The sequence below is a fragment of the Ipomoea triloba genome, chromosome 1 (genome assembly GCF_003576645.1).
Source record: "Ipomoea triloba cultivar NCNSP0323 chromosome 1, ASM357664v1".
Classification (NCBI taxonomy): Eukaryota; Viridiplantae; Streptophyta; class Magnoliopsida; order Solanales; family Convolvulaceae; genus Ipomoea; species Ipomoea triloba.
The window spans coordinates 33183407-33208841 of NC_044916.1; the positions used below are offsets into that span (position 1 = coordinate 33183407).

The 25435-nt window shown below is 35.7% G+C and overlaps 4 protein-coding genes across 5 annotated transcripts; 1 reads left to right on the forward strand and 3 right to left on the reverse strand.

Moving 5' to 3' along the window:
* Positions 1–2113: 2113 nt before the first annotated feature.
* Positions 2114–6946, forward strand: LOC116014191 (methionine aminopeptidase 2B). The gene is made up of 12 exons (XM_031254194.1): positions 2114–2258; positions 2715–2865; positions 3769–3805; positions 3936–4043; positions 4683–4782; positions 4919–5064; positions 5234–5325; positions 5418–5512; positions 5622–5718; positions 5954–6097; positions 6192–6409; positions 6567–6946. Exons 2-12 carry the CDS (start codon positions 2724–2726, stop codon positions 6675–6677), a joined length of 1290 nt encoding a protein of 429 aa, XP_031110054.1. The 5' UTR covers positions 2114–2258; positions 2715–2723; the 3' UTR covers positions 6678–6946.
* A 1129-nt stretch (positions 6947–8075) lies between these two features.
* On the reverse strand, positions 8076–12585 carry LOC116014179 (probable methylenetetrahydrofolate reductase). The gene is made up of 11 exons (XM_031254184.1): positions 11996–12585; positions 11773–11833; positions 11592–11674; positions 11297–11470; positions 10598–10771; positions 10421–10521; positions 10175–10286; positions 9714–9794; positions 9447–9624; positions 8477–8811; positions 8076–8387 (listed from the first exon to the last, which is right to left on the reverse strand). The coding sequence occupies exons 1-11, from the start codon at positions 12404–12406 to the stop codon at positions 8304–8306; spliced, it is 1794 nt and encodes a 597-aa protein (XP_031110044.1). The 5' UTR covers positions 12407–12585; the 3' UTR covers positions 8076–8303.
* A 1476-nt stretch (positions 12586–14061) lies between these two features.
* On the reverse strand, positions 14062–18144 carry LOC115996439 (apyrase 2-like). 2 transcript variants are annotated; one of them, XM_031235659.1, is made up of 9 exons: positions 17471–18141; positions 17180–17308; positions 17011–17067; positions 16765–16857; positions 15814–16019; positions 15506–15597; positions 14885–15102; positions 14563–14755; positions 14062–14457 (listed from the first exon to the last, which is right to left on the reverse strand). In XM_031235659.1, exons 1-9 carry the CDS (start codon positions 17780–17782, stop codon positions 14351–14353), a joined length of 1407 nt encoding a protein of 468 aa, XP_031091519.1. In that variant the 5' UTR covers positions 17783–18141; the 3' UTR covers positions 14062–14350. The 2 variants fall into 2 exon arrangements, with proteins under 2 accessions (XP_031091519.1, XP_031091528.1); XM_031235668.1 differs by lacking the exon at positions 14062–14457 and having other exon boundaries at positions 14625–14786; positions 17471–18144.
* A 1551-nt stretch (positions 18145–19695) lies between these two features.
* On the reverse strand, positions 19696–23590 carry LOC116019477 (RCC1 domain-containing protein RUG3, mitochondrial). Its single transcript, XM_031259695.1, has 8 exons — positions 22937–23590; positions 22690–22829; positions 21859–22053; positions 21362–21490; positions 21067–21222; positions 20537–20733; positions 20290–20371; positions 19696–19985 (listed from the first exon to the last, which is right to left on the reverse strand). Exons 1-6 carry the CDS (start codon positions 23491–23493, stop codon positions 20540–20542), a joined length of 1371 nt encoding a protein of 456 aa, XP_031115555.1. The 5' UTR covers positions 23494–23590; the 3' UTR covers positions 19696–19985; positions 20290–20371; positions 20537–20539.
* Between the last annotated feature and the right edge of the window lie 1845 nt (positions 23591–25435).

The window sequence follows — 25435 nt, forward strand, 5'->3', positions numbered from 1 at the left end:
TATCTTGGGGATGTCAACTTACCTTGGTCTTACTCCTATTTAGGGCAAAATTTGAAATTTTGTATTTATTAATGTAATTCTTATCTTTGTAAATATTTTTCATTTTTTAAAATAAGTCTTATTATTACATCATCAAATTTATAAATTTTTCATTATTTATTCTACATCCCTGCAAATCTTTTTCACTTTCATATTATATTATAAATAAAATAATAAAATAATATTAAAAGAAATTTAAAAAAAAATAAAAAGCAAATGGTGAAATGATTGCTAGAAATAAAAAATGTCACGTTGTTTCTCTCTTCACTTGCTAAGTTAGCAATTTCTCTATCCCTTTGTTATCCAAGTAGGCTGAAAACCCACAAAAAAAAAAATTTCTCTCTTACCACATCATTTAGCAAGGTATTCAATTTATGGAATGAGATTAGTCTAAGCTAGTAATTTGATTAAACTTTACATTTTCTTGTTAATTATTGTATCGGCATTTTTCTTCTGTGTCAATCACAATTATCATTATTTACTATTCTTTTACTTTAATGGCAATTGTCCTTTACTATTACCATGTATCCTCACTATTTACTGTCTCATATATATTCCAAATTCTAAATCTATCACCTTACAATTTGCATGTTAAGAATTGTTACTACCATTACAAATTTAGATGTTCGTTCCCTGTACAGTTTATCCATTATTAATTTTATAATTTGTATTTATGGTATACATACAATTTCTATTTGGATATGCAAAGTGTGTGTATTATAAGAAGTTAATATTCAAAGTTGAATGTTTTTACGTGAAATGTTAGATTTTATTCTTATTTTATTCTATTACATTACGTGAGTCGTACTTTGATAGAAACAAAAAATTAATAAATATTGAAAAGATCTAATAAAAATATTAAAGTTAAGGGGCAAAGTGCATCATAAAGATTATTATTTGACAAATAAAAAAAAACATTAAACTTAGTAGATATTGTATTTCAAATGATTACATTTTTAGTTAATGTATATAGTTTTTATTTGATTTTTTGTTTTATTTATAGTTTTAACATTAATATAATAATAAATGAGATGATAATGTTTTGTTTATAACATGTAAGTAATGCATATATTTATCATGAAGTAAGATACAAATGAAGGTAAACTCATAAAATACAATATTTAAAAAAAAATGAAGTACTTTTAAAATTTAAGTTTACGATTTTAACTGAGAAATTGTATTAAAAAGGATAAAAAGTTGTGTAAGACGGTCTCACAAGTTTTAATCGTGAGACGGGTCAAATATTTTATTAATGATGTCAACGATTATATCTGATATAAATTGCCGTGTCATAATGACTTTTTTTTTTTAGTATTATTGACTCTTGTTACAATGTAGTATTGCACAGAGAGCCAATATCGGCTCCACTGAGACTCGAACTCACTCCCTCCCATGTGGGAGTGCAACCGGGTGTCACTATATCACAAGGTCTTTGGCAATAATGACTAACTATTTACTCTTCCAATTGAAATTATCATTGCATATAAAATGGACAATGGAATTAAATGTACTATCGTGACATTATAATATTTGTGTCACAACACCCATGTTTTTTGAATGTTAAGACAAATCTATAATCATGATATAAATATATGCACTAGGTAAATATTGCTCATATGTAATAAACACTCATATTTTATCATGTCAAAATTGCATAAGTATAAATAAAACTATTATATATAAATAAAATTGAATTTATTTATTTTGTTAAACACTCATAATTATTTACAATGTATTTTTCAATCAAGTATCAGGTTGTTCTTGTGATGTTATTCCGAATGGTAACATAAACAAGAAAACAAATTCAATGGGATAGTTCGTGGCAAGTGAGATATCTTTGTGTGAAAGAATTTTGGAAAAATCTGAATTCGATTTCATAAATGATGATTCTACTGGACCAGTTCTCATGCCTCTCGAGCGAATGTGAGTGGTGGATCCATACCGTTAAACGGGCGTAGAAAGACCCCGTGAATTTATAAATAAAAAAAAATTAAAATAAACAAGAAAAAGAAAGAAAAGAAAAGAGAGACGCAACCGAGTAACCGATCGAACGGTCCATCTGAGCCGTTTACATTACGGTTCGCGGTCTATACTGCAATCAGTGGTAAAACCCTCGATCACTTTCGCATTGCCCTCCCCACCGTCACAGATAGAAAGCTCGTCGGCAGCACAGTGGAGCTAGATTTTCTTCGCTTCATATATCCGTTGTATCAGTTCTGGTATACTCGATTTATATTATTATTATTTTTTAATAAGTTGAAAGGATTTTCCGATGAATCAGGATTTTTCTGATATATCTTGTTATGTTCTATGTTTTCCTTTTTGTTAATAACTCAATCATCTTGGATTTATCTGAGATTTAGCTTATAATTTTTCTTCGATTGTGCTGTAGTCTGTCAAATTTGATGTATTTTGCATTTTTGCTTTATGCAAAAGTTAGTGCTTATAAATATTCTTAGTGAGAAGGAAGGGTAGATTACTCGTATAGGACAATATCGTATTTCACCTTTCTTCTTTTCTTAGATTTTGTGTTCTTATAGGGATTCTATGGCACTCTATCGCGTAAATATTTCTGTTTTTATTATGGATGAATATGTTCTGATGAAATTTGGTGATTTCTTAGCTTGCTTCTGCCTCATTGTTCTCATTTGGCTTTGCTTTCATGGTGAATATAGTAATTGACAATGGCAAAAGAGGAATCTGGTACTGGTGTTGTTCTTGAAGAGGGAACATCAGAGCTAGGTAATGGTAATGTTGAGTCTTCTTCTTCAGTACAGAAAGATGTCGAGGAGAAAGTTGATGAGTTGACAACAGGGGAGCCAACAGGTATTTCTTTAATGTTCAGGAAATACCTAATTTTTTAATTTTGATTTGAATTACTTTTAAAATGAACAAGTATAGTTTGCTTCTCTTATCTCTCTCTCTTTTTTTTTTTCCCCTCCTGCAAACCTTATGTAATTTTCTTTAATTATGATGGATGCGGCTATCATTTGATGCGCTGATTTGAATTTATAATTGCTCGTGATTTACATTCATTAGTCCATAATCCTTAAACTATTGCAAGGATATTCTGGGTGCTCATATTTGTTTTAATAAGAGTAGTCCTAAAAAAATGTGGCTTTGCTCATAAACCACAAAATCTAAGATTATTGCTTGTATAGGTATTGATTATATAGCCATGACAATCATTGTTTCCCTTCTAATGTTTTGGCAAGTATAACCTGTCATTTAAATACTATAAACGTTTCTATCTAGTGGGATTTTCATTAGAAACAGACTTGGGGAACACCCAAATTGTAGATGTTACATTGAGATGAATTAATACTCATTCTCAAGTGCCATCACTGCCTGAAGTTTGAATAAGAAATCAACAAGGGACAAATTTTATGACTGTAATGAAAGTTTATTTTTTTCCCCATGTTTGGTTCTTCCATAATTTCATTGCACTATGATAGAGGAGTGGATAATGGGATAAGGTCATATATATAGATAAATTTCAATGCACCTGGTTACAATTTTTTTTTTAAGCCTCTGTATATTCAGCCCAACTGCTATTTTGGGGTAGTTGAACTGTGGTACCTTTTTGCAAAACAATGTTTATGTGCATCTTGTCAGCTGGATTACACACTTGGCCTTTAAGTACTCAGTTTTTCTTGTCGTTATTTACTTTATGATATCTTATGTATTCGGTTGGTTCTCATGCATGCGCTATAAACTTGCAAATTCCAGAAGCTGCAAAGAAAAAGAAGAAGAAGAACAAAAGCAAGTGAGCCACCTTTTTGCACCTAACTTTTATTTTATTTTCAAATTTTCTTTTTGCCAACCTCCTTTTTCTTTCAAATGCTTCCTTAAAGCTTTGAAATTGCATCGCCTTGATAGTTTGATCTCAAATGCAGGAAGAAAAAGGAACCACCACAACAAACTGAAACACCATCTATTCCTGTAGTTGAACTTTTTCCTTCTGCTGAGTTTCCTGAGGGTGAAATTCAACAATACAAAGATGAGTATGTACATGAAAACATTGTAGTATTTATTGGTTTATCTACTCATTTTGTCCTATTTTACATGGAACACACTCAATATAGGGACATTTTGGAATAGTTGACACACTTTTGCAAGTAATACTTCTACATCACTGGCAGATTATATTATTCCATATTCACTTAAATATCAAATGTATGCAATAAATTCCTTTTAAATAAATTTAAAAAAAAACTATAAACATCAAGAGCACAAAAATTATGTCATGTAATTTGGGATAAAAGGTGAATCAGGTTTTGCACTTGGAATGAAATGTTATAAGGCAGACAATAAGCTTTGGAACTGCAGATGCTAAAAAAATCATGAGCAATCAACCTTTCAAACACATTGAGTTTACTGATCAGTAAAATATCAAGCTCCATTTGTTTTTGGCTGTTCCTCGTGACTTGGGAGGTAAATGAATAGGTGTTGAAGAAACTAGTTTCTTTTATTCCATGTTAGCAAGTTGTAGAACCAACATGTCATAAAAACTGAAGAGTTTTAGTATGCATTGCTCTTTTGTATCTGTCGTTCTCAACCTGTTATGATACTTGGTTTTTCATACAATGTGTTGTTTCGAATTTGAGATTCTTGGATGATTATTAAATGATTGATTTGTGCAGTAACTTGTGGCGTACTACATCTGAAGAAAAAAGGGAATTGGAACGCCTGGAAAAACCAATTTACAATTCAATTCGACAAGCAGCAGAAGTTCACCGTCAGGTTTGAAGTTGCTCTTACCTAGAGATTTTAGTTTGTTGGAATATGATTACTAATGTATAGTCAAAACAAATTGCCACCAGGAAAACTAGCTTTGTGTTTTTCCTTGCTTATTTTTCATCAAAACCCATTTTGCTAGGTACGAAAATATGTTAGACAAATTTTGAAGCCTGGAATGTTGATGATTGACATATGTGAGACCTTGGAGAACACAGTTCGCAAATTGATATCAGAAAATGGACTTCAAGCTGGCATTGCATTCCCCACTGGGTGTTCACTGAATTGGTAATTGGATTTATTTACTTGATTTCTTTGTCTTTGCATTGATTTAATAGACAGTCTCACATGATTGACAATTCTGTTTTTATTCGTTGAAAGAGTAGCTAAATTAGTAGGCCTAACTCCTCTCTGTCACTCATTTCATTCTTTCTCTTTGTATGTGTTCATATTGCAGGGTTGCAGCCCATTGGACTCCAAATTCTGGAGACAAAACTGTGCTTCAGTATGATGATGTCATGAAATTGGATTTTGGGACACACATCGATGGTAATATTGTTTCTTTTATGCATGCAACACCTTGAAAGTGTTCTTATTTTCTTGGTAATTCTAACATTTTGTGAATTCTGTTTTTCTTGCAGGTCGCATAGTAGACTGTGCATTTACTGTGGCTTTCAATCCCATGTTTGATCCACTGCTTGAAGCCTCACGTGAAGCCACCTATACAGGAATCAAGGTAATATTTGCTTTGAACACAACCTATACTATATACATATTAGATTTAATTTTGACAGATGTGGGGAACTAGATTTGGTATTGAAACTAACAGCATGCCATCCATGCAGGAAGCGGGTATTGATGTTCGCCTTTGTGATGTTGGTGCTGCTATCCAGGAGGTCATGGAGTCCTATGAGGTTGAAATTAATGGGAAAGTCTTCCAAGGTATGAGCTTATCTGAGAATTAGAGAAAGAATTTGGTTTCAAGGCAATTTCTGGTTTAATGTTACTGTTGGTTCTTCTTTCTATTTAAAATGCTTGCTTAATGATAATCTATATTCTGGCTTGCAGGTTATCCCTTTCTATTTGGTGCTTGTACTCAGTTTAATAATATAGGAACTTTTCTCATCGGTATCTTTCTATGGAGTTGTATGTTAATTTGTGATTTCAATTTTTGCAGTTAAAAGTGTCCGGAATTTGAATGGGCATAGCATTGGGCAATATCAAATTCATGCTGGTAAATCTGTCCCAATTGTGAAAGGAGGAGAACAAACTAAGATGGAAGAGGGTGAATTTTATGCCATTGAGACTTTCGGGTCAACAGGTAATATGCTCTTTCTTTTCTTCATTTTTTTTTTTCAGTGACAGATAATAATTGACTGAATAAAGCAATTTTCGTACCACTTGATCATGTGCAGGGAAGGGATATGTTAGAGAAGATCTAGAGTGCAGTCATTATATGAAGAATTTTGATGTTGGGCACATTCCACTGCGGTTGCCAAGAGCGAAGCAGTTACTAGCAACAATAAACAAGAACTTCTCCACCCTTGCTTTCTGTAGACGTTATCTGGACCGTCTTGGTGAAACAAAGTATCTGATGGCACTAAAGAATTTGTGTGATGCTGGTATTGTTCAGGTACAATATTGGCTTAGATTCAACTACTACTGCATTATGAAGTTGAGCAGTCTTGCAGAAGTTTTAGTTTATTATGTTATTTGCTGATTTAGTGTGATAGATATATCACTCATCTTTTGCTTGAAGAAGTTAACAGTAAGATTTGGTTTTGTGGCAGCCATACCCTCCTCTATGTGATATTAAGGGCAGCTATGTATCCCAGTTTGAGCACACCATTTTACTTCGTCCGACTTGCAAAGAGGTGGTATCAAGAGGTGATGACTATTGATTTTGAGAATTGTAAAACTCTGTTTTATTCAACCTGTTTCTGGTTTGTGTAACTTGAGATTTGATTTGATGATGAAGAGAACAGTTGTGGATTGCTTGCACTTATTCCTTCGGCATATCATTATTTAGTGTTGTGCAATTGCAGGACTCACTCTAAGTCTATGAGATGGAAAGAGAACATACTCCATAACTTTTCCTTTTGGATTCTAATTTTGTAACTCAATTTGACGATTAGAAGCAAATAATTAAACAGAGATGGCTACTTATCTTTCCTCGATGCTTGCTTGCTATGGTAATTCCCGTTTACCAAGATGATGGTCGCATGGTTTTAGCATACTTGCCATACCAGTAAGGGCTCCTATAAACCTATTTTGTTAAGTTTATGGCAATGCAGTTTGTTCATACAAAATTAATGACTAAGGACAGAGTTATGTGATGTTTTGATGACGAGACATCAAGTCTTTTAATTGAGAAATAGATAGACCCTAACATGATCTTCCTAAAAGACACTTAGGGTGTGTTTGGTTGGTGGGTTTAGGTATAAGGTATGTGTATCAAAGTGATTGTTATTGTTTGGTTGATAGGTTTTAGAATACTACTATGGGTTTGGAATATTAATTGGAAAACTCATACTCTAATGATATAAGGGTTCCCCTTCCTCCTTTTTTTCCCAATTATTAATAATCATTCCTATTCCACCCTACTACCAAACATGCAAAATACTTTCACCAAAAACACCCGTACCAATTCCGATTTCCATTCCCAAATAAAAAAACACCCTTAATACAAATGATAGCAGTCAAAAAACGCAAACTAAGCAGAAACGGAACTTAAAAAAAATGCCTTCAAAAGGCAATTTCGGCCAAGTAACCAGAACCAGAACCAAGTTCAATTTTGATGAATGAAATTGGTGTGTAGATTTTTTGGTTGCGAGCTAGATCTATCATTTTTCTCCTTTAGATGTTTTGTCTCGATAATCGGAAGAGTATGTAGTGTGATCATGGTTGCAGTAGGCGCTAGTCGGGCGGTAGACTTAGCGCCTAACGCCTAAGCGGGCGGTAGACTTAGCGCCTAACGCCTAAGCGATTCTAAACAGCGACCTATAAAAACAAAAAATTAATTCATGTGTGTGGTGTATGTCATATATTATATTATATTATATATATATATATCTCTTACTTCTCTTACTTGGGCAAGTTAACTCAGCCTAGTCGGACGAGTTAGGTGCTAGGCGGCCAGCCACCTAGGCGAACGCCTAGGGAGCAATTCGCCTCGGTCTAGGAACGCCTAACGCCTAGGCAGGGATTTTTGCAACAGTGAGTGTGATGTCAACTAGGTGTGCAATTGATTGAACTAGAATTAAGTTGTGTGAAATGAGGGGTATCACAGTTCTGGTTCATCAGGCAATGTATAAGCACAAGTTTCTGCATATGAAATTGCTTTGAGTGACCGAAATAGTAGATTACAAATATGAGAGGAATACCAGAATTATTTCAAGCCTCACAATAACGCGAATGTTTAAAACAAGAGAGAATAACTTTTATCGATCACTCTAGCAAAAAGAATTGAATTTGTAGGAATTAGATAGCGCTTTTGAAAGGCAGATAACTTTTGCTAGTCGTCATGATCACAGATCCTTGAAGATAGCAAAGAGATCACCATGGACGTAATCATTGTCCACCAAACTCACCAAGAAATAAGTCCTTTGAACCTGCAGGAATAATAAGACATTGTCCCTTAGAGATCACAAGAAAGATCACAAGGATTGAGACAAGCAATTAAGCAGTTAAAGTCACAAACCTCTTCAAGCAACTTTCTGGAGAGATCAGACTCGGGGTATAGCTGACCCCAACCCTTGGACCAGGTTTCAAAAGCCTCATCCTTCCATATCATAAAGCTAGCAGGATCAACAACTGTTGGTTGAATTATCTCCTTAGCTGGGAAGACCCCCCATGTCACAGCATTCACATCAGTTGTCTTGACATTAGAAACCAAAGTTCCTTCTTTATTCACTGCAATGTAGGTGAGAGATGGGAAGGTATTGCATTTATCAACAAGAGCATCTAACTTCTGCTTTGAGCAGAAAAACTCCAAATATGCCTTCTGATATACATAGCCACCAGCGCCACCCCAACCTGCAAATTAAAGCTGCTATCAAAAAACGAATGAAGAAGTATCTTGCATTAAACACAATTAGAAAAATGAGCTATGGCTAAGCTTTTCCTTTATTCTCTTCTTCCTAGGGATGCTTAGAAAAACATCTAATATGTAAACTTCTCTCTCTCTCTCTCTCTCTCTCTCTCTCTCTCACACACACACACACACACACACACCTTTTGTGTGAGAGTGGAGTGGGTCATGTGAATAAAGACAAACAACTGAAACAAGGTACTGTTTCACTTTACAGGCTATGAATCAAACCCCCACCACCAATGATTCTGTGCAACTCTTTTGGACTAATTAAGGTAGGCTGTAACCCATCCTAGGACTCTTTGGAAACAAGAATCTACCAATATACATGAAACTTTATTCTTTAAGAAGTTTGGAGGAAGCATATGCCTGAATTAGCATTCAAGAGAAGATGAAAATTGGACCGGCAAGCAATTTTATGACTTTTATGAGGTGTTGAAATCAGCATATCAAGAAAAAGGAACAAAAAAATGCTCCCTATAGCCAAATTAGGTAAAGTTAAGGAAATAGAATAGGGAGGAATAAGGGACTCAGCCACTCATGCTTTCCATATTGACTTGCTAAAAGTGATAGTTCTTACCAACAGAAGGTGAGTCAGATTTTTCTCCATTAACTGCTGGTTGGCTGTTGATTGTAAGGAATCCTTTTTTGTTAATAGCACCCAACTGTTCATTGATAGTTTTTGTCTCTGGCTGAAGCCCATCTAATTCAGACCAAGGGTTACTTCTGAGTTTTCCAAGACAGAACTTGGAAAATATCTGATGAGAATAAGTTTCATAAGTACCGTATATAAACAGGAAGTAGTTCTGAAGCATCCAGTTAAGACAGACTCCAACCTAAAGCATACCTCACAAATATCTTCAATGCCATTCAAAGGAACAGCCCACTCTTCTTGAAGTTTCTTATCCCGTGCACGTGGCCGCATGAACTGTAGCATATGAAAACAAAATTAGCATAGTATTCTTCTAAACATATCCACTATTTACTTTAAAACACAATATTCATCTGATAGAATGACAAGAATAGTATTCTTCTAAACATGTCATACTCTTAGCACTCATGCAATTCATGGGACTTATCTAATCCTCAGGAGTAAATGAGTAAAATATGCAAATCAGAGGCTTTTTATATAGCAAATATATAATGGCACTTTATCCTGGAGTAGGAAGATACCAGCACTTAATTTTTTTTTTTTTTTTTAAAAAGGCTTGAGTGGGAGAAGGGGGTTGGGAAGGAGGGGAGGGGGTAGGCAAAAGAACTAATTGGAAAATTGCAATCACTAACAAGAGGGAATAAGTTCACACTCACCTGATGGTCAGAAAGGGCTCCATATGATGGATTTCGAGAATCACCCCATCGGCCATGCGGGTATTGATCCCAGCCAATGGTCCTTGAAATGTAGCTTTTTGGACGATTTGCCCTACCATATTATCAAAATATATCAGATTTGAACTCATTGTTGGGACTGTTTAGCTCAAACATTAGAGGTAAGGTTCACTTGTGACAAAATAACAACAAAATAAAAGAATGCAGGAGAGAGATTCACTAGTGTACCAAAATATGGGTCGGACATCTTCCTTTACACGAAAAATATTTGTGGGACGCCTCCAAGGTAGTGACCTTGAAACCTTGGACTCCTCTATTAACCCAAGATTCTGCAAGAGAAGTCTATGACATTAGCCCAATCTTCATTTTAGCTAAAGGACTTGGGAAGAAGATACAGAAACTAACCATCAATATTGCCAATGCAGATTTCTCCATATTTAATGTATAAAGATGTAATGTCTTAATCCCACTAGCCATAATCTTCTTGCACATCTCAGTTCCTAGGTGAATTCCATAAGCTTTTACAGCTTCTTCATTGTCCTTAATGGGTTCCAGAGCAGCCATAATCTCAGCGGGAATCTAGAACGCATCATCAAAACAAAATTTTTAAGTGCCCTAATCAGAGCTAAAAAGCTCATCAAGACAGTTGGGATTCTGAAACTGTAAGACATAAAATGAATCAAGTTTCCAATATTACTGTTATTGATATTTTATGAGGATACTCAGAACAATAGGATCTTGTAAATTAAGCAATTCAGTTAGGCTACTCAATGGTAAATATAGAGAAAATACAGAGGCTTTGCCCTTGAATGGAGGTTTGAGTTGCAAGTACAGAAATTTAAGACAAAATTCAGAGATATGAGCTTTTCAGGTGCTTTGCATAGGCATAACTTTTTGGAAGTTCATTGGCATTGCATATGGTATTCAATGGCAATTAATTATCAATACTTGTTCTATCAAGAAAGAGGACAAAAGCAGAAACTCTTAGGAGTCCATTGCAAAAGAAGCATAAAAACTTTAGCAACAAGTGTGCAATCTGATAAAGGCTTATATGAAATTAATTCTAAAAAAAGAGCAACTTGGCTTAAGACTGCTATAGCATACCTTGGTTTTGCAGAAGCCAGTCATACGGAGGAAGCCCTTGTAATTGTTAATGGGCATAATACCAGGAACAATGGGGCATGTTATTCCAATTTGACGACAATCATTCACAAATTTGAGGAAATTGTCAGTGTCATAGAAAAGTTGAGTAACAATGAGATCTGCACCAGCATCCACCTGAAGAATAACTACAGCATTAGTACTAGAAGAACAAATAGAGGATTCAAATCTTTCACATCAACTTATGAGTAATACTACTTTATTAAAGAAACTAGCAACATAATATGTAAAACACAACCTTTCTCTTGAGATAGGCAAGGTCATTGTTGTATGTCTCAGCAGTAGCCACTCCACTAGCAGGAATTACATCAGGATGTGCCTCTGCAGGGGAAGCTCAAAATTTAAGTAACGAATAGTAGTACAACAACGCACGTAAATTTAAGTCGGCATTGTTACGGTGATAGCGTTGCAGATCATACCTGGATAACCGGCAACCGTGATCCCGAAGTAGTCACCGTATTTTTCACGCATGTGCTTCACCTGCAAAACAAAAACAGGAATTCGGCCACACAGACAAACGATCAAACACAGAATAGATCCGCTAAACTACGCAGAAGTATGTAATCAAATAAAGGAGATCAGATCCAACAGAACTAAAATATGGCCAATTGAAAGGGAGAAAACTGAAAAGCCAGTACTCACGAGGTCCAAGGCGCAGGAGAAGCCGCCTTCGACCTGGACGAACTTGTCCTGGCCGTGAGGCGGGTCACCGCGGAGAGCGAGGACGTTTTGGATGCCGTTAGACTTGATTGTGTCCAGAGCGTGGTCGATCTTCTCAACAGGCATGTTGGTGCAGGTGAGATGCATCATGGTCTCAACGCAGACCATATTCTGCATGCGGTTAGCGATGTCGAGAGTGAGATCGGCGGTGGAGCCGCCGGCTCCCCAGGTGATATCGCAGAAGGTGGGGTTATGAGCCACCATGCGGTCCATTCTCTCGAACAAGTTCTCAACTCCTTCCTCAGTCTTCGGAGGGAAGAACTCGAAGGAGAACACCACCTTATTGCCATCGTTCTCCTTGGACAACTCACGGATCTTGTCTATCACCTTCATAACTGCTCTTCCTCTTTCTCTCTGCTAAACTCGCAATGCAGAGTCCAAGCTCGCACTCGGGATTCGAAATGGAATCGCGACTCCGAAATGAAGGGAAGAAGAGGAGAAAATGGGATGAGAGCTGTAAACTGTAAAGTAGGAACTGCCTTTCTTATACTACTCCGAACTCACCAATCCACCAATCCTTATCAATCCTCTTCCCAAAATTTTCAGATCTCATTTTGGTCATATTACCCAACAACCCCAACAACCGCGACCCATATTAGTCATTTCACAAGGTCCCGGTATAATTTGTTAGCTCACAACTTGTCACAAGTCACAAGCATATACATTTTTACTATGATTTTATATGCACTATGTATTAAAATATATTTAACGTTAAAATCTTAATTATATTAAAATATTTTTTAAAAAAATAATACTCTGTAGTGTGTGTATATATATATATATATAATATAATTATGATATAATTAATATTATTTAAATAAAATTTTAGATATGATAAATTATTAAATATAATTATCTTATTCTTTAAACAGTAATAATACACACCATTCATGTATTTTCCTTTCAATCTTTCTTCCTGACTTAGAGGATGTTTGGTTAGAAAAAAAAAATCAAGAAAAATATTTTTCTTTAGTTTTGAGGAAAAAATTTCAAGGAAAGTGGGTGGAATTTTGTTTTTCATTGTGTAAAGACATTTTAGTCTTTACATATATCATTCCTCAGCATTCGAAATTCCAATCAAACAACAAAATTAATATTCTTACTAATTTTTTCTATCAACCAAACAATGAAATCAATCTTCTTGATAATTTCTTTTTTCATGAATTTTTAATTCCATTTTTCCTCAAATTGTAATAAATAAATAATTAATTAAAATGCTAAAATATCAATTCTACCAAGAAAAAATGATGGGCGATCTTAGATCTTATTTTAGTGTCGGTAGGTGCAGAAATTTAAATTTAAATAAATAAAAAATAAATATGTAATTGGAAATTGGAATCTTTATGAATAACGTGGTCGTCAGCAACTCAATGTCACCTTACAGGGCATTTGGTATTCCATGGAATTTCGAATTGCATTGTTTGGTTAAAGAAAATTGTAATTTCACAAAATTTTACTCATCATGAAATTGTAATTTCTAACTTCTCAGAATTGAAATTCCAGTCTACAAAATTAAAATTTCACGTTAAATGACAACTTTGTCTTTATTATTATTATTATTATACGAGAGTATTTTTAGTTTTTGTATCACTTCTTTTCTTTCAATTCTCAATAATTTTATTCTTATCTACCAAACAATAGAATAATGAAATTATAATTCATTCTCCCGGTTAAAGTGGACCATTTATAAATAATGATTGTGCTTAAAAATAAAGACATTTGTGTTAAACTTATTACATATTCTTTATAGTGTAGTTTAAGTTTCATGTGTGGTTTGTGGATAAAGACATTTGTGTTTTCCTTGAAACATGTCACAGATGAAAAAATTCCAGTAAGCATGCACGTTTTCCATCTCCAACGAAACGAATCATTTAGTATTGACAGACACATACTGTTCGTTGAGATGTTAATGATAAAACGAATCATTTAGTATTGACAGACACACATACTGTTAGTTGAGATGTTAATGACACAGTCATCATCAGATATTGAACCAAAAAATCAAGCCTCCGTATAGCATAAGTTTCAGAATGGTAGAGTCCAGTAGCCTTTACAAGAATGAATACTGCTAAATATTTTACTTCATCAATTATAAATCAGAATCACAACAAAGATTTATCATTATTCTTATCGACCACCCACAATACCAAAACATCCAAAATTTCTCTTCACAGACGCGCTGATGGTGGGAACTGGAAAGATAATCTATCAGCACTTCATAGCATAACTGGCCGGTAGTAGACTGCAACTCTACGTGTGATGTAAGGCCTTGTGCACTTACGAAACTGCTTCAATGGCGCTGCCCAGTGGCCAAGCCGCTTCGACAAGGGAGTTTTGGTATTTGACTTTCTTTACCAATGTGATGTATTGTTGAGGATCTATGCCTGTTCAACATGCGTGCAAGTATACAATTTAAGAACAGTTAATCTCTCTCTGAATGATATGGTCGTTTTATTGGTTTGCTGGAAACTCAGCATAGCATCACTTACCGAAGCCATCAACCAGCAAACTGAACTCGTAAGTAAGATCCATACACAAGTATGGCAAGTTATTTGCATCAATACGAGGAAATTTGGATTTGGCATCCTCGAGCCCTGTTGAACAAGCACTTGAAGCCGCACTTCCAAAATCAACTGGACGAACTTTTGCAACAGCCGCATTTGGATCAGCAACAATTCCAACCTTTGTTTGAACATAATGCAGTCAGCATTATCTAAAATGCACCCGGGCAAATTTGACCAACTCAGGAACAGGGGAAGTTGCTAATACAAGAAAATTCCAGAATCAAACAAATCCAGGAAGATTTTGTACCTCAGAAGCTCTGTCAAAGAAAAATGAAGCAACAAACAGATTCTTTTGACCATTGCCTCCACCACCATTCCACACCCCTCCAAATGTGCATTTCATGTGAGTGCAAGCTGATCCGTTGACTTTGAGAGCCTTAATAACCACATCCCTACAACTCGTCATGCTTGAACCATAAGGCGATGGTGATGCTGAATAAACTGCTCCTCCATATTTATAAGACCCTTGAAAAGAACATACAACTATCCTCAATATCCCATTTAATTAAAATTTAAAACAGAATAAGATATACCTAAAGCATTCTTCATTTCCTCTACATGAGATAAGTAGAATGCAGACAAAAGTGACAGAAGGTGAGTAAGAAATGTAGAATGTAGACAATAGCTCACTCCACTATTGCACTTACTAGAAGCCATTAGCAATGAGACTATTTTGTAACATCATTTCCTAGTGGCACTTCCATCAACTTTGATGATACAATGTGAATTTTAAAATGAGTTCTTCGAGGGGCGGGGACTACTCACAAAAATACCAACCAGCATTGTAATAGCACACCAACTGTAATATGTTTGAAACTTGACATGCAAAAACAAAATAATTGCAGGTCCACGTGCAAATAGTGACTACCTTGATGTCCTGCCAAGATGCAAGGATTGCCAGATTTTTCAGTGACCTTCAAAATCTCAGCTCGAGCTGCAAGCAAACCATAGTGCAAATAGCTGTACAAAAAGAGATAGAGATAATATATTTGTCAATAGAAGATGAGGATGACCTAAATAATGATAGCATAATAGACCTGGATAACTAGCAAACTATATTCTTTGAGTGGAATGTAAAGCTCAAACCACTTTCATTGGTTACTCTGACATTCTCATAATACAGAGTTATCCATTCAAGAATACATACATGAATTCATGAAAGGGCAAGAGACAGACCTGTGGACATAAAGGTGATATTTTTTCCCCTTGAGATACATATCCTGCACATATCTATCCTCTCCTTTTGATGCCTTTGGCGCCTTTTGAGCATCTGACTCTGAGATGGCATAAGCCATTTGTACAGATCCACCTCCCAGATCAACTACTCCAACAGTGTCAGAGTACTCTTTACCCAACTTTCCTAATAGATAATTGATGGTTACCTGCACAGATGGAAACATGCAACAGAAAATTATAAAACTTCATCTTGTGATTGGACAAGCTATACCAAAGCAGAAGCATTTTGACTAGCTAATGAGCTGATGACTCAACCAAACAAGATTGGCTGTTAGAAGCAGTTTCTGGACTGTAATATTTCAACTCAGAAATTCAAAGTAATATGATAATATGATATACTGTTTACAAACACTCAATCCCTAACTTGAGAATAATAATCTCCAACATTTAAACTATATGTTTGCCACCAAGACACACTAAACTTAATAAAATTAATTAAATCACAACTTAAACTTCAATACGTTCCCAAAACAAAATTTTCCTAGAATTCTAAATTTAACAGAAATTGCAGAAAGGCGCCAGTAATGGAGAATTCTATCAGCTATTCTAACACCTAATATGTTCTCAGTAAAATTCAGATCATATCTCAGATTTACTTTTATTTCAAAGTAGTGATCTCCAAGAAAACCAATCATGTGATCAAAAGGAACATTCGAATAAGGCTACACGGTTCTATAGCTGTGAATTTCAAGCTCATTAGAAATTGGAATCTCTCCAGAAAAATAGCCAAGATTCTCATATTACTCATCTTTTATAAATGGAACACATACTCTATCCCAATTTTGGGAAACAAAGTAAAGCTTAAAGCCAAACAGCAAGATAGCTAAATTTATAGCTCAGTTGAAGTTCACAAAAGCATGTAAACAAGGCAGCAAAGCGATATTAACATACCCACTGGTAAGCACCTTCCTGATTTCCATCCAAAACAGTAACCCAATCAGATCTTGAGTTGAAGTTGCTTTTCTTCTTTAGAAAATCCCTCACCTTCAACAATAGTATTTAATATAATTTAGTATATAATTGTTTAACCATCAATAACTTCCAAGTAACAAAGAAAGTCATAAATGTAAAACAAGACATGCTCACTAAGGAAAATAGGATCTAATTTGGAATCCTAAAGAAATTAATCAAGTTTACCGCTTGCAGGATCTTGTCAGGTGCATCACCTTCCAATTGCCTCAAACCTGCAGTGGCCTGAGTAATGCATCCATGGACAGCATTAGGGAACAATGCAGGGTACAAGATCACATATTTATACAAGATAATGCGTCATTACGAAGCAGTAGGATTGATTATAGTTACTAACCCCAACTTTGACTGGGGTGTAGGGGCGCATTTCAGCAGGAACTACAGCCTCTGCCTTCTCAAGAAGTGATGCAAGAGAATTTGCAGCAGCCTTAGGGTCCTTTGGGTAAGAACTCAAACCTGGTTTTAACTATAGTACAGAAATCAAATGGACAAAGAGTCAGAGAATACAAACAGAAGACTAGTACAAACTGTGGTAGAATATACAAATATCCTCCATGCATGAACTTCACATAATGACATTGAGAAAGCAAGTCACGTGCTCAGTGCATATGCATTTTTGTTTAGTTACCTGCTCAAAAAGTTCGAGTTCATTGCCTATTTGAACCAGATCGAGGTTCTTATCGAAACAGAAGACGTGGACCCTACTGCCTGAGCTTCCGGCGTCGAAGATGACGGCGTACCTCTTAGATCCGAAGTCGGGAGAGAATTTACGATTCAGCGACTCCATGGAATCAGCCGGGGATCGGGCAGGCATGACGAAGAGGACGAACGAAATGAGCAGCAGAGGCACAGAGATGATTAGGAGGACTCCGCGGTACCTCTGGATCACGTCGGACACGGAATCGTGCTGGCCGCGGTTGCGCTTAAGTTGCTTCTCCATTTGATCGGCCGGAGCCGGCGGCGGCGGCGCGGGGTGTTGTGCCTCCAAGAGCTCAGCGGCCGATGGCGATCGATACCGGATCTGACCGTTTCCCGGCGGCTTCAACGGCTGGGCAGTCTCCTGTACCGTCTCCAGTGCTTCTGACTCTACTGTTACACTCTGTGTAAATGCAAATCCCTACTGTCGGTCGATAGATTTGGCAGCACCAGTCGATCAAATCAGATCTCAAGCCCGAATCGCATGAAACCCGACCCGGCAATGCCAATGTCGACGTTCTTCGTTGTCGTTGAGTGTTGAATGTTGCTTAATCCTCCACTCCCGTCGTTATTAAAACCATTTTCCCTTTCTTCTTTGTTAATTAAAGTGAAGCCTCTTTAATTCCAGAGCAAGTTTAGTAATTTAACGATTCGCCTTTTGTAGTTTTTATTAGAGTCATTTCCATTTTTGTCCTATTATTATTGTGGCATTGTTAATTTTAGTCCACTTCATTAATTTTTGCCACATTGCAACCAGTCTTATTTAGTCTTTGCCACTTTTAGTTCACTGTTAAAATTTTCGTCAAATTACTATCCAAAATAGGAGTATTTTTGGTCATTTCATGCTTTGGTCATCTCCTTGACCCTTTGCAGTGGCTTTCCTTACATATTTTCATCCACTGAAGAGGTCCGACGAAAGCCATGTGAGCCCCATTACAAAGCCATTGCTTTCACCGGACCTCTTCATTGGATGAAAATCTGTAAGGAAAACCACTACAAAGGGTAAAGGAGATGATCAAAGCATGAAAAGATCAAAATACCCATGTTTTGGACTGTTATTTGACGAAAATTTTAACGGTGAACTAAAAGTGGCAAGGACTAAATAAGACTTGGCGCAATATGGCAAAAATTAATAAAGTGAACTAAAATTGACAATGCCCCAATAACAATAGGACCAAAAATAGAAATGACTCTTTTTATTAATTTCAGTTTGGCCCACATTTAGAAATTTCTCTCTCAATTTCTCCTTCACTTTCTATTTTTATTTGGCACAATTATGGGAAATATTGTAAAGTGGTCCGTAGCGTACGTAATTAAGCATCTAATGCCAACATTGTTCAATTAATACACATTAAGATATGTTCTTTTCTATTTTTTAAAAGTCAATCTAAATAAAGGGGTTAAAATTAACTTTAAAAATACATGAAACACTAAAATTTTGATTTTAGTCATTAGTTACCTGAATTAACTAATCATATATAAATTATATATTGCTATATTATATGGTACAAAGTTTTAGTGAAAATTTTAATAAATGTGAGAAAAAAAAAGGAAAAAAACAAGTATGACAACTAAAAAATAAAAACAAAAATAAAAGTTATTTTACACGCCAAGCCAGTCGAGTGGTGTGCACGCGCCCGACTGGGCGCTTCTTGTGCGTCTAACACACCAGGAGATGAGATAGTCTTATTATTATTTTTTGTGGTGGGGTCCACTAAATTTAACAAAAATCAAACGCATCTTGCAAGAACCAAATTTTGCACTCATCCACATGTTCAAGACCACATGTAAAGACCTTTCAAAATTTCCCTATTGGAATGCTCTTAGCATGATCCAAAATATAAGCGTCTACTAATTACAACTTATTACATCAATTGCCCACATTATTTCAACCGATAATTAATACATCAACCATGGTACACAAAGATAATTAATACATCAACCATGGTACACAGCTTTGTGGACCATAAATAAAAAGTAAATTTTTAATATATTAAAATTACATTATTTGTGTACGTAAAGTACATTATTTTATATAATACTAAATAATGTACATTCAGTATATAAATAAATACTTTTAATATATTAATCCACACAGCTATGTGAACCATGGTCCAAACAATAATTTGCCAAGAACTACTCTGGAATATTCACAAGTATAGATATCAAAGATGCCTTCAAAGGCAAAATTTTATTGGCAATTTAGCTTTACAGCATCTCACTTAACTGTTGCAGTGTAAGGCAAGCAAGGGAAGAAAAAAAAAACTATGAAATGAGAATAGTCCCAAAGTATAACTAAATCCAAAAAACAAAAAAAAAACTGAGGCATAAGATAGTAATTATCCATATCCAAATATGACATTCAGAATGTAACATCACAATCCTCACTGAACATGCAACAGCATTTTGAAGTCATTGACCAGCTTTCATCCCAGAATGCAATGTTCCTGTTCAACCATCAAAGGTAATATTGTTAGGAATCTATTTACCTATGCAAGCTAAGATTAGTCTGCACATGATATAAAATCCGTCTAAGGGTTCAAAATGGCAAGGCTTCTCAGAAGCCCACAAAACCAAGTCAGCTGTACAGATATGAAAAGCAGAAGTTTCACAAAAGCTCGACTTTACAGCAAATTTAAGCCTATACCGGCACATCCATACACAAATATATAGACGTCTTTCAGTCGGGCTAAAAGTAATGAAATAGTGATGATGATGATGATGATGATGATGATGATGACAAAAACTTACAATGACCTTCAGATGAACTGATGATCGGGTTAAGATTCTGGAATGATCAGCAGAGGATTGCAAATGAGAATTGATGCCTAACCTATTAAACATAAAATGAAATAGTGAGAGACCTTCTTGAGAGTAATTGGAGAGGAACTCTAGCGAAATGTAACTTGAAGGGAAAAGATAAAAGCTTCTAGATATGGTAACGTTTTGCCTATTCATTATATCATCATAAGGAGACTGTAACGGCTATTATCATTACCTTCTAACAACCTGACCTAGAAACCAGACACATGGCATGAGAAGCGCCAATAGCTACTGAAAGAACATGATGGCTCTCCAGTCCATCATCCTCCATGAGAAACTTAACTTCAACGGGAGATGATTGTATCTCTGGCAGGCCAGGAACCCCTAGCTGACAATCTTTTGCATTACCCCACATGAACAGTCTCCCATTCTCTGCCAAAACAAAAATATATTCTTTAGACAATCTTACACCCCTTTTCCAACGTTTTTATATTATTAAACATAAAATTTGACTCTTTTTTTTTTTTTTAAATTAATAGCACACAACGGATAGCCAATACTTTTCTTTATTTTTTCATGTGTATTATGAGCAATGTGCCCTAAAATGTGTTTTATCCTTCTCCTCTAGTACCTTCAGTCATCTGTATTGGCATCAATATCTTCTTGTATAAATGCAGTTGCTTTGTAGCGTGCAGACAAACACACATATATACGTATATATGGTCGATAAGTAGATGTCCTTAAATATATTGTATCTTGCATTACCTGTTACAGCTGCCGATGAAGAACCGCCACAAGATATAAAGGTTACCCTCTCATTAGCCAAAGCCTCGATCCTGACAGGAACTTTCTGATTCTGAATTGAAGAATGACCCAACTGACCGTGGCCACCATGACCCCATGAAAAGACTTCACCCTTATCTGAAAGAGAAGGCCACCAATAGACAGAACACATAAAAATATATACGGAGTAATTCTTTACTAAACAACAAACAAACATGGGAACATACAGACACAAAAACCTTGACAGTAGACTAAGAAAACATTCAATTCATCATACCAGTCAAAGCAAGAGAATGATATCCGCCACTAGCTATTTGAACTATACGGACATCTTTAAGACTATGATTTGGTTGTGGTTTCCAACCGCTACTTTTGTCCCCTCTTCCAAGCTCATAGTTGGAGTTAGCTGCAAAAAGCACACATTAATTTCTCTAAACTTAACTTGCGAGTTTCATCAATTTAAAAAACAATATATATGCAGTTAACTTACTCAAGCACAAAATGGGATATTTACATTCTGCATACTATTACATTCAATTGAGAACAAGAAATGCTAATAAGGAAATCCTTATGATTTAAAAATGCCATTATCTTCCATTTCTTTAGAGGGGTTGCTTTTATATGAAACTTCTATGATTTATATGTAGGCCTTCCTGTTAAATAGGAAACAACTAAGCCAATACACGAAGACTTCCTATCTTATAGCTGACTTCCTCTTAAAGAACTGCAATTAGAAGAGCAACAAAAGTACAAAACTCACAAGCTGTATTTTACCTCCCCAGTTCCAGAGTTCACCATCTTCTGTCAGTGCCATTGTGAAGAATCCACCACACGAAACAGCAGATACTCTGACAGGAAGTGCTTTCACTTTTGAAGGGATGCTAAGACCACCAGCTTCATTTGGCCCTCGGCGAGGACCAAAGCCTAGTCGTCCATCCCCTTCATCTCGACCCCAAGTATAGAGTTCACCTACTTAGTTGGAGTGAAAAATCAAAATCTAGTCAAGGAAATAAATATCAAAGAAATGGGCTTCTAATATCTGTTCCTTATATCAAACTATTCAATTTTTATTATTATTTTCAATAAGTACAAAATATTGAAAACTATTTCAAATCAAAATGTAGGAAAACCAGATAATGTTATATTTTTAATCAGCAAAACTGCATGAGCTTAAAATGAAAGACACGTATACGATAGTATGCAACTATAACAGAACTAAGAGAATATGTGTATCAACTATCACTCACAATTACACTGATGAGAAACAACTAAAGCTGACAAAAAAAAAACAAAAAAAAAAACAACAACAGGTGGGAGGTCTGCACCTTGATGTCTATATTACTTCTGCCTTACAAAACTAGCAGCCAATTCTGTGACCACATTGTTATACTCAATCATAACATCCCCTACTACATTATAGAATCAGTCTTAGACACTTGTGTAATCCCCTCGAAAATTCAATGGTTTCCACGAGTATAACCACATACTGTTCACTAAGTTCAGAAGTACAAAGATTAGTTCATCTCTATTTCATTCGATTAATTCTAGTTTTTCCTTCAGTAGATTGGTAAAAATGTAATACCAGCTAATAATCAAGCTCCTGACCAGATTTCGTGATAGCAGCTGTGTGTGTTCCACTTGTTGCAATGTGACTTATTTCTCCATCCCAAGAGGCCTCAACTAATCTAGGGACCAGCTCTCTGGTATACACAGAATGTCCAAGAGCCCCGAATCCGCCGTAACCCCTGAAAACATGGCAAACGAAAGATCAAAAGTTGTAACTAAAAATTCATTACCTTCTTGGAAAAAAAATTTTAAAAAAAAATAGAATAACGTTGGAGTTAGAACGGACCAAGTGAAGACCTGACCAAGAACGTTTAGGGCAACGGAATGCAAGCCGCCTAGTGCCATGCTTCGGAGGGAGCCCAGTAGAGGGTTCAGAGTGGGAACAAAGACTGGATTCTCGTGGCCAAATCCGAGTCGGCCCCCGTCTCCCTTGCCCCATATCCATAGATTCCCATCAACAAGCAACGACGAATGGAATAGCCCGCAAGAAATACCTACTTCCACCGGAATTTCCGCCGCATTTTGCGGAGAATGCGGAATCGGTTGCGCGGAAGGAAGACGGCCGGGAATCGACGAAGATAACCAGAAAGAGGGGGGGAGTGATAGCGATGCCACCGGGGCGGGGCATATCCGGATTTCTTCGATGCCGCCACCTAATTGTCCGGAGGCGCCGCGGCCCCAGGATAATAGCTGAACAGTAACGAGCTGTTCGGAGTCAATGCCGTCGGACTTCCAGAGAAGGGGAACTTTGGACGAGTGAGAGATGGAAGAAGGCGAGGAGGAGAGATGGCGCCGCCAGTGCCGCCGTGGAAAAGTACGAGAAGTACAGTGACGGAATGCCATCAGCACATCGCTCACGGTGGAAATGGTTCCAGTAGCCGCCGGAACGGTGGCTGTAGACTGTAGCCTGCACGAGTGCAGGGTTAATTCCGTAAAGTAAAGTTTAGTCTGTGAAATAAACTAGACATGATAAAAATATTTTTTAAGATTAAGCAAATGTCTAATAAAAATATTAAATAAATAATTAGCAACATTTTTAAAGAATTATTACAGACTATTTTTTTTTTTGAGAGTAATTATTACAGACTATTATTTATTAAGATTTAGGATTTATTTGAAAATCTATAAAATTATTTTCAAAGTCATCTATAAAAAAAATATAAAGTGAAGAGGATAGTAATTAAAAAGAATGTTCATTTTTGACGAAAAATAATCTTTTACAAATTTTATAACATACTCCATATTTGTTGAATTCATCTCTCCCTACTTTCTTTATTTTTGTCTCTCTTCCTCTCTTACACTCGGACCTTTGGTAAGTTGGTACATGACTTGCCTCACACTTTATCAAATTTGATCAAGTCAAGTACATTTTTATCTTCAAATTTATACTAATGGATGCCCCAAGTAGGGTGCCAGGACTCAAGAGTTTGTCCAGGCACTTGAAATTTGTAGACTGGAATTGCAATTTATACAAAAGATCGGTAGGAACCCGAACCTGACCGCATGTAAAGCACATGCAATCCCTCAATGCATTCAGTTGTCTATCAACACAAGGTGTAGACTAGACGGTGTGTGTACCAGACAATCAGGACCGTCATGCGATACCATGTCCAAACTTAGTGACCTACCAGATCGGGTGTCAGACTCATAGGCGGTAAAAAGATATTTCTCAGAAATTTCCTCATGATATTGGGCGAGATTTTCCTTTTGGTCATTAGGAAAGAAATATGATAGCTTACGAAACTTTCTTAATATCAAATTTATTAACTCTTTTATTTCCTTTCTCGAAGCATGTAGACTTTTATAAATATTCCCTTGAGGCACATTGAGGAAGGCTTGGCTCTTGATTTTTTCCAATAGTGTCACTTTCTCATCTTAATCTCTTTTATATTTGTTTTACAGTTATGTTGGCTTGTCATCCAACAACCTCGTGGCCGTAAAACTAACAATACCTTTTTAGTACATACTATTTGTTAGAGTTTCACCAATTTTGTTTTGTAGTTGTTGGCAACAACCAAAATTGAATATAATTTGATTATTTTTGCTGTTGGCATGTTTTAATGCATAATAACAAATTTAAACATTAAAATCATATATTTTAACAAAGATGATAATAACAAAAGCCCGCAAATATTAAAAAGTTGTTTAAAGGCACCCATTATGGCATTATTGTCCAAAAGAATTCAAGATCTACACCATGAGTCCAAAACCCCCTTCCCTCCTTCAAACCCAATTGTCTTCTATCCCTCTCATATGGGCCTACCTTCCATCCTTCTAAGCCTGATTCCGGCGAATCATGCTATGGACTCGGATCTATCTTGTAAAGTGAATATAGCTCGGATCTATCTTGTAAAGTGAATTCAAATCCATGTTCGCAATTTTAGAATTTTATATTCGCAATTTTAGATTTTAATATATAAAATTACATTACTCAATATTCACAATTTTATAACTCTATATTCACAATATTCGGGTCTAGTCCGCCGGCTCTGGTTTCCGCCAGCAGCGACCTTTTTGTTTTGTTTTTTTTTTTTTAATTTTGTTTTTAATAAATATTATTAGTTTATATATTTTTATATTTTAAATAAAATTATAAAAATATATAATTATACATTTCTACTAATTTTCTGAAAAATGAACTAAACACACAAAGACAGTTTTTCAAGATGCAACCAAACACGGAAAATAATTCATTTTCCATAAAACATTTTTCAAAAGTCATTTTCTTGGTTTCCAAACACACCCTAAGTTTATTTTGTGATTCTAGTCGTCAAATGAGTATAAG

Coding starts and splice junctions, on each gene's coding strand:
- LOC116014191 (XM_031254194.1), top strand. CDS start 2,724: ATGGCAAAAGAGGAATCTGGTACTGGTGTTGTTCTTGAAGAGGGAACA. Junction 4,044..4,682: donor ATTCAACAATACAAAGATGA/GTATGTACATGA, acceptor TGATTTGTGCAG/TAACTTGTGGCGTACTACAT. Junction 6,098..6,191: donor TGAGACTTTCGGGTCAACAG/GTAATATGCTCT, acceptor GATCATGTGCAG/GGAAGGGATATGTTAGAGAA.
- LOC115996439 (XM_031235659.1), bottom strand. CDS start 17,782: ATGGAGAAGCAACTTAAGCGCAACCGCGGCCAGCACGATTCCGTGTCC. Junction 14,756..14,884: donor TCTTTGACAGAGCTTCTGAG/GTACAAAATCTT, acceptor GTTCAAACAAAG/GTTGGAATTGTTGCTGATCC. Junction 14,458..14,562: donor TTTGCTGGTTGATGGCTTCG/GTAAGTGATGCT, acceptor CATGTTGAACAG/GCATAGATCCTCAACAATAC.
- LOC116014179 (XM_031254184.1), bottom strand. CDS start 12,406: ATGAAGGTGATAGACAAGATCCGTGAGTTGTCCAAGGAGAACGATGGC. Junction 10,287..10,420: donor GATGTCCGACCCATATTTTG/GTACACTAGTGA, acceptor ATAATATGGTAG/GGCAAATCGTCCAAAAAGCT. Junction 8,388..8,476: donor CCAGAAAGTTGCTTGAAGAG/GTTTGTGACTTT, acceptor TTATTCCTGCAG/GTTCAAAGGACTTATTTCTT.
- LOC116019477 (XM_031259695.1), bottom strand. CDS start 23,493: ATGGCATTCCGTCACTGTACTTCTCGTACTTTTCCACGGCGGCACTGG. Junction 22,054..22,689: donor AGCTGCTATCACGAAATCTG/GTCAGGAGCTTG, acceptor CCAACTAAGTAG/GTGAACTCTATACTTGGGGT. Junction 21,491..21,858: donor TGAACTCTGGAACTGGGGAG/GTAAAATACAGC, acceptor TGCTTTTTGCAG/CTAACTCCAACTATGAGCTT.